We start from the raw sequence: 13773 nt of genomic DNA, 5'->3' as shown, positions 1-13773 counted from the left end.
GGTCCCCAGGATTATTTTATCATCAATTTCTATATTTGCTGAATAAAAAAATTCAGCAAGGCAGTTTTTTCACATATATGCAGATTTAGGATTTATTCAGTCTTTCTATAAACATCCATTTTGTAGTCAACTATAAAATGAATTTTCTCTCTTGAATGTTAGCGAATGCTGTTGAGTCAAGGACAGACCGTTCACAGATTATTTTGTTAGTCCTGTAAGGAAATATAAAGGAAGATTCCCCACCTCCTACCCTCACCCCCTTCATTTCAAGACCAGGTTTTTATTAGGTAGGTTGTCCTTAATCACTGTTCCTAATGCAATCACTATTACCACTGTTCATTAACTTCTGTTGTGATGGTATTTGCACACTGAAGATTTAATCAAATGAACTTAACTTGTGAATCTGTTGCTCAGAGGCAAAGAATTTAAACCTAGCATAGTTTTGGGGTGCCTGGGTGCCTCAGTTGGTTAAATGTCCGACTCAGCTCAGGTCATGATCTCGTGGTCTTTGGGTTCAAGCCCCGCTTTAGGCTCTGTGCTGACAGCTCAGAGCCTGGAGCCTGCTTCCAATTCTGTGTCTCCCTCTCTCTCTCTCTGACCCTCCCCCAATCACACTGTCTCTCAAAAATGAATAAATGTTAAAAAAAAAATTAAAAAAATAAAACCTAGCATAATTTCACATTCTACTTTTCTTGATCTTTTTTGTGTCTTTAGAATACCTTTTGCATGCTGGCAGTATATAGGAAGCTGTATTACCTATAATACTACTACTATTATTACCTAAATTGCCAAATCATAACTTCTTCACTTCCATTGTTGAAGGTGTTACCCAGGTCCCTCCTTCTCACAGCCTCCCATGCCTTCACTTGATCCTTTGCTCCTGATGTGTCACTTCCTAAATTTCTCTTGCCTTTACCTGCTTTTTCCCATCCCCCTGTAACTGCGCAACGTCAGGCCTTCACTACTAATTTACTGTAATAGCTTTCTCACTAGTCTCTGATGACCTTCTTCCAGTTCTTCTACACATTGAAGATAGAACTATTTAAAATGAAATCTAGTCATTTTGCTCCACTGCTTAAAATTCTTTAAAATGTTCCATTAGAAGGCCTTTCATAATCCATACCTTGGTAACCTCTCCAGATTCACCTTCTGCCAAACACCAACTCTCCACAGTCTGAAATTTAGGCACGCTGGTCTTCTTTTAGCTATGAAGATGTCTCATGCTCTCTCTTGACTCTGGACCTTTCCCTCTACCTGGAACACTGGCCTGCGCTCTCTTTTCTTTCCAGGTCATGCTACTCATCCTTCAAATCTCAGTTTAGACATGACCTTCTCTGGGAAGTGTTATCAGAGACTTTGTTCCTTCAGCTACCCATTTCTTTCTCCATTATTCTTCTCTTCTCTTTTGGAATATTTTATAAGACTAGTGACCTGCTTTGGTATGTTCAGTTCATTCATTCACTTGCTGTGTGTCATGCTGTTCTGGGCACTGTGGATATGGCAGAAATGAGGCAAAAGTCTCTGCATTTATGGAGCATCCATTTTCAAAACCAAAACCAAAACAAAACTTTCCCTTAGTGGAGCATCCACCTCAAGATCCCACTCCATTTATCTGCTCCCCTTTGTCACAGAGCTTTTAAAATAAGTTCTGTTTTCACTTCCTCACTTCTAATCTTTTTCTAACTCCAGTTTGGTTTCTCTCCCTACTACACTGCTAAAACAGATTTTTTTAAATACACAAACAACCTTTTTTGTTGCCAAATCCACTTGCCACCTTTTTTTCTGCCTGTTACGTGATACTTTTAATAGCACTAGGCGTAAATGACCGTGCCTTTCTTCTTGTAACGTTATCTGGGCTTTTCTGATGGCATAATCTTCTGTCTTTTCCCTGGCCCCACTGACTCATCCACAGACTTTTTTTGCTGACTCTTCATCTACCTCTTTCTAAATGTAGGAGCACCTCAGAGCCCAGCCCTGGACCCCCTTCTCTCTTCAGCCCTTCAATCTATATCCAAATGGTCCTACCCCGTCCCCTGTTTGACTTACCATATGTGTACTCGTGATACCAATGTGTACATTTTCAGCCCAGCCTCTCTCTCTAGCCTCTAGCGTTTGTATGTCTACATCTTTTTAAATGGAAAAGGATAAAGGACCTCATGCAGGTGGGCAAAGTAGGCGTTGATGCAACATGTTTTCAGATGGGGGGCCAGGTTTTTCAGGTTCCTAGGACCACTGTCGATGGTCTGCCTGGGGGCACTGGTTTCCTTTACCATGGCAGAGTTGTCATTGTGGTTTTGTTTAAAACACCCTCCTGGCCCTTCCTGACTGTACTGGAGGTGTCTCCTTACCTTGACTGCTCCCAGATCCAGTGAAACTGGGTCAGTGTAGCTGCAGCATGCGTATCTGTGTGTTCATCCTGTGAGCTGGAAGAGACCCTTCCTGGCCTTGGCTCAGGCCCAGCCAGACTTTTTTTTTAGGGGTTGGGCATTTCGAACAGGTTTTTATCCAAATCTACATCATCTTTTCCCTGTTCTCTAGGTCTTACCTTTCCCTGTTTTCCCCCATTAGTCTTATTTGATTTCCTCCCCTAAGTCTCCCATTGACTTTTAGCATAGTGTCTAAACTGCTGGAACCTCACTGACAGTCTCTGATAATTTGTTTTCTCTATGAAGTACATGCTTGTTTAAAGCTGCCCATTGCACATAAAACAAATATAAAAAGAAACCATCAAAAAATTCTCCCCTCCCCCAAATTAAACATTTTGCCATATTTAAATAAATACAAGAGTGTGGTAGGGAAGAAAGCATTGCAAAATGACCTCTGCCCAGTATTTTTTCCTCTAATTATGGGTAATGTGAGCATCTTTGGATACCGTTGATCTCAGTGCCCTCAGCACCAACATCTTGTTTGGCCCTTGTCTAGGAAAGACATCAAAGTAATGCTGAAGTACAAAAGTCATTATAGGACCTTCTCAGTTGCCTTGTTTCTATCAGTTCTAGATCCATAAGAGCTGTGGATCATCCTGGAAACAATGAAGCTTATGTTTTTCAAATTTCTTGAAACATTTAAAGCAAGCAAACACACACATACACACACACACACACACACACACCTCTCTTAATCTTATACACTAAAGTTTCCTCTCCAAAATTGATTTTTATACCGTTTTTTAAAAATATATTTATTATTATTTTTAATGTTTATTTTTGAGACAGAGTACACATTGAGTGGGGGAAGGGTAAAGGGGGAGGGGGCAGAGGATCTAAAGCAAGTTCTGTGCTGACAGCAGAGAGCCTGATACAGGGCTCGAACTCACAAACTACTGAACTCACCTGAGCTAAAGTTGGGTGCTCAACCAACTGAGCCACCCAGTGGCCCCTACATGCTTATTTCTTGAGAGAGAATGAGCAGAGGATTGGCAGAGAGACGGGGGAACAGAAGATCCAAAGTGGCCTCTGTACTGACAGCAGAGACCTGATGCGAGGCTTGAACTCGTAAACTATGAGATCATGACCTGAGCCGAAAGTCAGACGCTTAACTGACTGACCCACCCAGGCGACCCTAAAGAGATTAGCTTTCATATATATTATTTCCCTGTGGTATATTTCCATCTCCACTTCCCTAGTTATCCCTACTGCTTTTTTATTGTTGTTACTGTTCTCTAAAGACGAGGCTGAAAACAAGTGCTTGCTAAATCAGTTTCTTAGCTTCATTGTCACCTTCTTGTATGTCAAAAATGTAAGCAGATATCCAGTGTCATCCTGAGTGGTTTGGTGATTCCAAAAAAAATAACTCCCCACGTTTCTATAACAAAAAAGTTGTGGCTCAATCACAACTTTATTGAGGTATAATTTACATACCATAACATTCACTCATTTCAAGTGAACAATTCAGTGAGTTTTGGTAAATTTGCCGAGTTATACAACTAACACCATAGTCCACTTTTAGAACATTTCTATTATCCCAGTAAATCCCTCATTGTCAGTTTACAGGTAAGCCCTGTTCCTGTGGTTACTATATTTTAACCCCTGTTGGAAGACCTCAAGTGTCCCTGTGGCTTTGGTCAGGGACAGTAAAAGCATACTGGGAATTTTGAGGTTAGAAATTTTGTATGGTGTTTCTGTTGAGTCAAGTGTTTGAAACGTCCTAGAGGCAAAAGAGCAATAGATGTGCTTTGTGGAAACAACTCTTTTCCATCCTTTCCTGCAAGGCTTTCAGAGTCTGGTAAGGCCCTGCCAGCTTCCTATAATTTTGTTCTCATCTCCTGTAGTTTCCTGATGTCTCATCAAATCAACTTAGCCATTACAGTCTCAGGACTTTAGACCGGTCTTTCTCTGAGACCGGTTTACATTACAGACCAACAACTCAATTCTGAAGCAAGAAATTGCTAGTGCTTTATACCTGAGTAATTTGTTCCAAACCTAAATACTCATTTACTTAGGCAGTAATGAAAAGCAATTTAAAGGACTTACAAGAATGGTGAATAGCTGAAATATAATTGCCAAAAATAATAAAACAAAAATATCATAAAGGTTGCATAGATGTCTTATTTTTCATACTACCCAACATATTAATCTCTGAATTTTTTATTGTACATCCCTATCAATGTATTGGGAGTAGGTGTGGGGGGGAGCACAGATTCAATTCATATATGAATGTGTAATTTCTATAGATGTACTATTCTAATATATGTACAAAGTAAATTTTGAATGAAATAAAGATTAAAAAAATACCACTTAAAAATAAGTACAAGATTACCATTCTCAATTTGGCTTTTGGGAATGCGAAGCCCTCTGCTCAAAGAGACCTTACTCTTCACTGTTCTCATATATCTTAGTTAACAAAAATCTGTTTTATCATATCAAGAGATTACTCTGAAACCATTCTTAAATTGGCCTTCTTATGAAGTTTCAATGTTCATGGTTCTTAACTGTTAGTGTTTGCTTTATGACTAATTTCTAAAATGGGTATTATTTTTTTCATACTGATTATGATAATCTAGCCACACTTTTATGTACTCACTGTCTCCCCCCCTCCCCCCCCCTACCATTTATCTGAAATAAGTTACTTCTATCCCTTATTACAAATCCTCTCAGAAGAAGAAATGAGATTCTGGTGGAAACAAAGTCTAATTTATAACATAATAGAGACTACTTGCAAACTGTGTGATTTGGGCAAGTTATTTAAGCTCTCAGGGTACCTGGCTAGCTCATCAGTAGAGCATGCAACTCTTGATCTCAGCATCATGAGTTCTGGTCCCATGTTGGGCATAGAGATTACTTTAAAAAAAAAAAAGTAAAAGCTCTCTGCGCCCTCCATTTCTTGGTTGGTAGAATGGGAGTAACAACAGTACTACATCATAGGCTTGCTGCGAGACTAAATGCGCACATGAGCGTGTGGTAAGAACTATAGTAGCATTTGTTAAATAACTACATATATTTGGTTGAATCCAAATATGGTTTAAGAGTAGTTTTAAATTCACATTTTTTGGTTGTAAATGTATCGATTTACATTTTTACTTTTATTATGTACTGTTAATACTTTGAGGGTTAATTTGGCTACTGTCATGAGGATACTTACTCAACAACAAAAACATTAAGCCTACTATTTCTTTTTAGATTTCATTATGTTTGTTTTTTGAGAGAGAGACAGAGTGTGAGTTGGGGAGAAGCAGAGAGAGAGGGAGACACAATGCAAAGCAGGCTCCAGGCTCCAAGCCATCAGCACAGAGCCTGATGTGGGGCTCAAACTCATGAACCATGAGATCATGACCGGAGCTGAAGTCGGATGCTTAACCGACAGAGCCACCCAGCGGCCCTTAAGCCTACTATTTAGTTTGTGTATTCTTTTTAAAAACAGAAGATGTTGATAGTTCATTGGAGAAAGTAGAAATAATTCTTAGATTTATAAATCAAGTAGAAGACGGCTTTCATGTACTTTATCCTTGTCTAATGTTTTCTTGTTATTTCAAAAAACAATTTTTTTTTTTTTTTTTGGAGAGAGAGGGAAAGAAAGAGAATCCCAAGTAGGCCCCTCACTCTCAGTGAAGAGCCCAACAAAGAGCTCGAACTCATGAACTGTGAGATCATGACCTGAGCTGCAGTCAAGAGTCGGGCACTTAATTGACTGAGCCACCCAGGCTCCCCATTTTCTCATTACTTTCATATTTGTGTTTCAGGGGTGTCTGGGGATAACTTTTTTCCTGTTTCCAAGTGATATTTTGACAGTGCTGTGTCTCTTACATTTGAGGGATTTTATTGATATTTGAGACAAAAACAGTAAATATACTAAATGTTTTATTGAAATTCCTGCTTATTTTGAACAAAAATATTTCTTATAAGGTTTTTCTAGTAGTTTAATGTGATTTCTGATTATTGTGTCTTAATGTATAATTTAAAGGATGGCTCTGAATTTTAAAATGAGGTGGTTTAGTTGTGATTTCCCTACTGAGACTATATTTATGTTTGTTTTTTTTAACCGCAGGTTACCTTGTCTATGAATTTGACAAGTTTTGGTTTGAAGAAAAGCCAGAAAGCATTATGTATTTCAACATGTATAGAGAGAAGTTTCATGAAAAGATTAAAGGACTCTTACTGGATTGTAATGTATCACTTACTTTAAAAATATGAATCATCCGTAGTATCTTCTATTTCTACCACATTTTGCACACACAACAGAATTTATATGTTGTAATAGAAAGTATCTGATCAATTACACTCCTTATATATAATTTCCTACAAAAAGATTTCAGAAATTCTATTTAAGAAAGCTAGTAGACAATCAGTGTATGTTTACAGTTGTTTATACACTGTTCTCCAAAGGTACCTTATCCTTCCAAAGATCCCTTCTGTAGAGTCCTGTGAACTACAGTTTGGAACTTGGGATTTAGCCCGTTTAGTGCAAAAGTACAAATCAGGTATTTGTGTTTAATTGGTTGATTAAAATGTATAAAAATCAGTTTTCATTTTTATGTGTTGTACTATCAAGTCAGTATCATAACCTTTCAAAGCGCTTTTAAAACTTTGTGTTTTAGTTTGGTGATGATTGTTCTTTTTCTTTGTCATGTTTTCTTCCTAGGTTAATTAACAGGAAGAGTAGTTCTTCCTGGTTTTCTTTGTTTGCATCTCAATCACATGTCCTAATGTTGCTTCATTAGTAGTAAAAAACGTAGATATGTCAGACAGGATAAAGAATCATGGCCTCTTCCTTTTAGGTTTCCCTGATTACTTAGCATAATGGATAATGAGAGAATGACAGTATTGGTGACTAGCATTTTTGTTTTTAAATACCACACTTTAAAATATCACAGTGGCATTTTAAAGCTTAAAAGCATTTTCTCATCTTCAGTTATTTGCTTTTCAGTCAGTTGTAGAAAAGAAAGATAGTGCTTGGAGTGAAGGCCTTTTATGAGGCTTCTCTGCCTGTGAGTGTTTATGAAAAGAGATGTATTTGCTAAGAAAATCTAGATTGTATTCAAAGGACAGCGGCTGTTTCAATAAAGCTGTCTGTGAACTTACACAAAGGAAAACTTAAAGCTTTTCAGAAATACTGGTGAAACATCATTGATTTATTTTACTTATGATTAACTGTTGCTTCTTCTTGCTTTGTCTCCATATTGTTTCCGGATAATGGTGTACGGACTTTATGGGTATTCTTTGAGTTCGTGGTCTGTGGGATTCTAAAGTAGCCTGAGGGTGATGACTGTGCATTTTGTATAGCTTTATTGTCCTAAAATCTCAGGAGGGCATCAAGTGCTGTCAAGGATTATATAGTGATGAGATTCTCATGGGAATGATTTCTTCCTTGTGTGTTTAGACATTTGTACTCCTAGCAGAACTAAAAGAGTTTGAAGATCAGTTTGTTTTATTAAGTTCTCAAATCCTACAGAAACCAGCCTGGTAAAGACATATTCTAAATATAATGAGAGTTAGCCCATCTTTAAATGTGTAAATCAAGTGCTTAAGGACCGACACATGTGGTAGGAAGACCCGAAACTTTCAATGTTCGTTCATGTCTCTTAACAGACCTCTCTCTGCAAACTTGCCAAAGAGAAGAGAGGTAAAAAATATCTGAGCGGAAACCAACAGATGCAGTGTTGTATAGCACACATTGAAAACTCAGCATTAAAACTATTATTTTCTCAACGGAATAAAACATTTAAAAATTGGGTTCATTTTATTATAATTGTGGTTTGGTGTCTCAGTATCACAGAAATTTAAAATTCGTTTCTTATAGGAGACTTCTCAACCTTGGGATTATCTTAATTTTTTCTTTATGTTTTCAGTGCTTTAGTCTCTAGCTCTATAGTTCTAGGAGATGTAGCAAAATCCTGGTAAGGATCAGGTGCTAACCATTAACGTTCATTTCATAGTGTTTACTATTACATGGGAAGCAATTCTGTTAGTCTTTTAATGTTCATCCTGAAAATTCTTATTTTTATATTTTAATATTTCAACAGCTGAGGTCTTGAAGTGACTTAAATCTTTGTCATGCTTAATGAAGAATGACTCAAGTATGTATGGAAGGGAAAACTTTTTAAGTAATTAAGTTTTTCCCCTTCTAGGGAGAAAAAAAAAAACTTTGTAATAATGTTTTGAGAATGTCCTTTGAAAGTTTGATCAATAATATGTTCTTTAAATCCATCACTGTTTGTACAATATAGGTACTGTCCTGCTTTTGCTTCAAATACTCAGTAACCATTTCAGAAGCTCTGTAGTGAATTGGTCTAAAAGCTGTCAATAAATTCTAAAGTTTGATAGTCTGGAAGCCAAGCTAAGTGTCCCCACTTGTAAATTAGAATGTAACATAGTGACATACATGAAAAGAAAAATATAATTGTGTCTCCTTTCCTATTTTTCCTTGCTTTCAGTGTATGTGTGTTAGAGTTTTATGTAGTCTTAAAATCCATATTTAGAATCTTACCTGTTTCTATAATAATGAATAAAATACCAAAGTAGTGATAGAATTGAAGTAGCAGGAAAATTATGTTTGTTTTAGCCTCAGAAAAGTGAATCGATGTTGAAATGAATTTTTGTATGTGCCAGATCAAAGAGGGCGTGCCAGTGACAAGAATGGTGTAAAAATAGAATTATACTGGTCGTAGTTCAAGTGTGTTCTGAAAGACCATCTTTAGGGGAATGGGAGAAATCAGGGCATATCAGTATGTCAGTGAGCCTAGACCAAGCCTCTCTTTGTATATAAATATGGTGATATAGTTAGATATAAATCAGTATCTTACTGGCACCAGTTTAGGAAACAGGATCTTTTTCTTGAAAATGCCCATCCTGATTTTTTTCGACTTTTAACAGCTACTTGGAGTTGTACGTATATTTCTATGTGAGAAACATATGTGTTCTTCATTTTTCTTCCAGTATTAATAATTGTTTATGTACCGTTTCTCCCCTTTGCGTTCAGTGAAATAGAACGTGATCCAAGTTTTGTTCGCAGGAGCAGCATTACATGAGAGGAAAGTGGACTGCTAGTTGCCAGAGCGGAAAAGATGCCGCACCGTCATGGCACAGAAGAGAAGTCTGGCTTGCAGGGCAGTCACGTGTAGAGCTAATGTGCAGCTGTTTTCTCAGGATAAATGGTCCACCTGTCTTCTCTCCGAACAAGTCTGGGGAGGCTTCCTTTCCTTTTTCACGTTTATGAGCCCCTCTCCACAAGCAGACTTTTAACAAAGATTAATGGACTTAGTAAACATCTGAGAGAAATCATGAGTGAGCTTGTTTTCTTCTGGCTTCACCAGAAGAAATTTAAATGTAATTCAAGTAAGACCTAACTATTATAGGGCAATCCTTTTTTTCTTTTTTTTTTTTTTTTTAAATTATAGGGCAATTCTGTGTTTCTGTTAATGTATTAAAAATATAAGCAGTGGCTTTCCCTGGGGGAAAAAGTGCTGGCTGGCAACTTAAAGAAATCGATTTTTGTCTACTTTGGGTAAAACAATTAACTTCTTATGTAAAAGCAATAGTTTAAATGTGATGTCATTTTGTTCAGAATGTTGTGAACAAATAAAAAACTGTCAAAATTGTTATAAGCCTTTCTGCTAATCCTTCCGTCTCTTCCCATCCTCCCCATCCCTTATTTAAGTCACTTATGTTCACTAAACAGTGACTTTCTAATTTAACCCTTTAATTATGTTCCTATAGAGTAAATCAGAATACACAGAAAATTTTTATTGTTGTGACTTTAACTCATCCACTAATTACCCATTTAAGATGTTACTGGGTAACAACAGTTATGAGACCAGAAAAAAGCTGAAAAAAAAAAGAAGCTACCACTCCCACCCCCCATTCTTACAAAGGATAGGAATAATTCATACTGCACTGAGGTGTGCTTTTCTTAACTTTGCAGTGTATCTTAGATACATTTTATGTTAATACATAGCTTCCTTACTGTATTTATTTACAACTGCAGAGCATCCCTGTGTGTGTATCATTTTGAACTAAAAAATACTACATATGGAACTGGTTGGATACAGCAAACATCCTTTATTAAAGTTAATACTACTTATAGCTTTAAAATGTATGTATTAGAAAAAAGAATGGCTGAAAATTAAAGACAAAGCAATCATCTCAAGGAGTTTGGTGAAGAGCAAAAAATGTAAAAAAAAGAAATATTAAAGGTAAGAGCTTAGATGCATGGAATAGAAATTCATACAATAGAATCAACAAAAGTAAAAATGTCTTGGTTGGAGAGACTAATAATACTGATTCTTCATGAGATAAGGAAAGAATAGGGGGCGCTTGGGTGGCTCAGGTCAGTTAAGAGTCCAACTGGTAAATTCAGCTCAGGTCATGATCCCAGGGTCATGGGATCAGTGTCGGGCTCTGTGCTGAGTGTGTAGCCTGCTTGGGATTCTCTCTTTCTCTCTCTCCCTGCCCCCTGTTCACACCCTCTCTCTCTCTCTCTAAAATAAAAATTAAAAAATTTTTTTAAAGAATAAGGAAGGAAACGAATAATGATACCAAAAATTGAATGGGAAACATCACTACAGATCCAGCAAATACTGGAAAGAAAATGTATTGAGGATAACCTCAAAAATTTGGAAATTTAGATGGGATATAAACATTTCTAGAAAAATATAACTTGCCAAAACAAAACTGTACAAAAGGAAACAGGGAAGCAAAAAGTCCTAGCACTATTAAGTGGATTCAGCAATTAAAAACCTTTCCATTAAAAAACCTACAGTGAACACATTTTAAGAATAAGATGACAGTTTTCATAATCTCTTCTAAATAATGAAGGGTGGACACCCTGTAATTCATGAAACTTTAATAATCTGGATGACTCAAACCCAACCAGGACAGAATGAAAAAGAATAATTATATGCTAATGTCACTTTGGATGCAATAATCCTAACTAAAATAGAAGCATACTGAAATCTAGAAATATATTAAACTTTATATATTACATAATAAATAATGAACTGCATATAGATATGCTATTTTAATGTATGATCAATTATAGCTCAGTTGGGTTAATTCCCATAATAAAATTAATGAAATTTACCACATTAATATTTGAAAATCACAGGACGATCTTAAAATTTGAAAAAAAAATTTGATAAAAACTCAACATCCATTTATGTTAAAAACATAGCAAATGAAAAATGGAAAGGGGTTACCTTAATTTTACAAAATGTGTCTTTATAAAATAAACCATAGCAAATATATTTAACAGTAAAATTTTTGGATCAGAATTTAGAAAGGGTGTCTCCACCTTTATCAGTTTTTGCCACAGGAACAATGCAGAACAACCAATCACACAAAACTCTTGGGGGCATTCAAACCAGGCATGTCCTCGCAGATGGGTAGGCCAACCAGGCAGTTTTGCTAATCTCAGCTGGACTCAGCTGGCCTTAAATATAGGTCGTGGGTTTACTTCCTGTCAGCTCCATGTGACCTGTTCACCTGGGACCAAGGGGCTACCTGAGGCATGCTCTTTCCACGGTGCAGCAGAAGCACAGGGACAACAAGCCCTGCGGCTCAAAGGTATTTCAAGTCTTTGCTAATGTCATGTCCACTAAGGTTCCCTCGGCCATCTAGCAGGTCACATGACCAAGTCCAAAATCAATGAAACAGCGAAATACACTTGGATAAGGAGTGAACATTTGATGAATAATCCAAGTCATCTCAGCACATCTTTTCAAAGTTGTGCTAGAGATCCCATCTAGTGCGGTAAAACAAGTGGATGGAATGAAAGAAAAGCTACTATTTATAAGTGATATAAATGTGTACATAGAGAATCCAAGAGAATTGATCTGATGTATCAAGGGTAGAGGAGGGATTTGATCAATTATCAAGAATGATCATTTATCAAGGGTGAGGGATTCTGGCTAAACCTGTTTAGCCTGATTCTTGCTAAAATTGGAGTCATGCCTAACAATGGGACTTAGTGGAAAAAGATGGCTCAGAGGAGCCTGATTATTGCTTGCTCAAGGGGAAGCATCTTGTCACTACTGCCTATTGCCTGAGCAAGATTTCAGCAAAGAAAGAGAGGTTTATGTTTTCTTCCTAATTCTTGACAGAAACGTGCTGCCCTAAGGTGGTGGTGTGTCGTCGTTTGGATTCCCCCAGAATCAGATCTAGAGATAAGGATGTGTCATTTGTTTGGAAGGTGATCCCAGGAAGTGCTGCTAAGGGGTGGGGAAATGATGGAGGGAATTGAAGTCATCCCATAAAGGGTTTGTATTAAGCAAAATAACACTGTGTGTAACTGGATTCTGAGCCCTTGGGTGAAGGTGAGGGGTGACTCCACCTGGGTGTAAGGGGACTGAAGTATTTATGCACCAACTCCCATCAGTTATTGGGCAAGGGGTGTGTTATTTTCCCTGCTCTTCTAGCATGCACAGGAGTGCAAAGATGGCTCTGATGGCCCGAGGATCCTCTAGAGGTGCTGACATGACAACAGGAAGTCAGGTCCGTGTGTGCTAAAGTGGTGAGAGCACAGTGACAGGTGAGGGATATTGAGGACATCTGCTACAAGACGCTTTTGCAGGTAACAACAGGGGAAGTAAGCACCGGGGAAACCTCATAAAGTCAAGGGGAGAAACACAACAGTAGATATAATGTGGAGCTGATTAAAGCAAAGAGAATACTGCTTGACAGCCTGTGGGCTTCCTGGTCCTTCTGCTATTCTTGTTTGGGGTTGGAAACAAGCTTGGGCCATGTCTTATACTTTGTAAATCTCTTGTTTATTCTTTCCCTATCTCTTCTGCACTCCATTTGTAAGGCATGAAAAAAGGGTTATTGTAGGTGTTAATAATGAATTTAGCTTTGCTGGAAAGATGCCATGAAGATTCATTTTTATCTCAGTAGAAATCTAAGACCGTTCCTCTGTCTAACCAAAGGTACCTTCTGGCTCAAAAGTGCTTTAACTCTGGGATAGATGCCACAATTCTAAATTTTTTAAAAATCTTGATTTGTTTTTGATAGGAAGGAAGGAGGAAGGACAGAAAGAGAGAGACACATAGAATCTGAAGCAGGCTCCAGGCTCTGAGCTGTCAGTACAGAGCCTGACATGGGACTCGAGCTCATGAACCATGAGATCTGACCTGAACCAAAGTCAGATGCTCAACTGACTGAGCCACCCAGGTACCCTGATACCATGATTCTAATAACAATATGCCCAAATGATTATGGTGTCTTAGATTAAAAGTTGTTAAAAGTGCCATAAAATATAGACTCTCAAAATTTTTTAAAGACTGTACCAATTACATTTAAAGTAAGTTTTTGCCTATTGGTTCTAAAGACCTTCACTTGTTATTGG

General features: G+C 37.5%; 1 protein-coding gene across 8 annotated transcripts in view; it reads left to right on the top strand.

Moving 5' to 3' along the window:
* Positions 1-10033, top strand: part of ELMOD2 (ELMO domain containing 2) — a 29161-nt gene extending 19128 nt beyond the window's left edge. For all 8 annotated transcript variants that reach the window (XM_039249169.1, XM_039249165.1, XM_039249168.1 and 5 more), the window contains one exon: positions 6484-10033. In XM_039249169.1, coding sequence (XP_039105100.1) covers positions 6484-6629 — 146 coding nt within the window. In that variant the 3' untranslated portion in view covers positions 6630-10033. The remainder of the gene's footprint in view (positions 1-6483) is intronic.
* Positions 10034-13773: the final 3740 nt, after the last annotated feature.

This window comes from Hyaena hyaena, unplaced genomic scaffold (assembly GCF_003009895.1).
Source record: "Hyaena hyaena isolate Hyena2069 unplaced genomic scaffold, ASM300989v1 scaffold_333, whole genome shotgun sequence".
NCBI lineage: Eukaryota > Metazoa > Chordata > Mammalia > Carnivora > Hyaenidae > Hyaena > Hyaena hyaena.
Note: the sequence above shows the minus strand (reverse complement) of the source record. Positions and strands in the feature narration are given on the sequence as shown.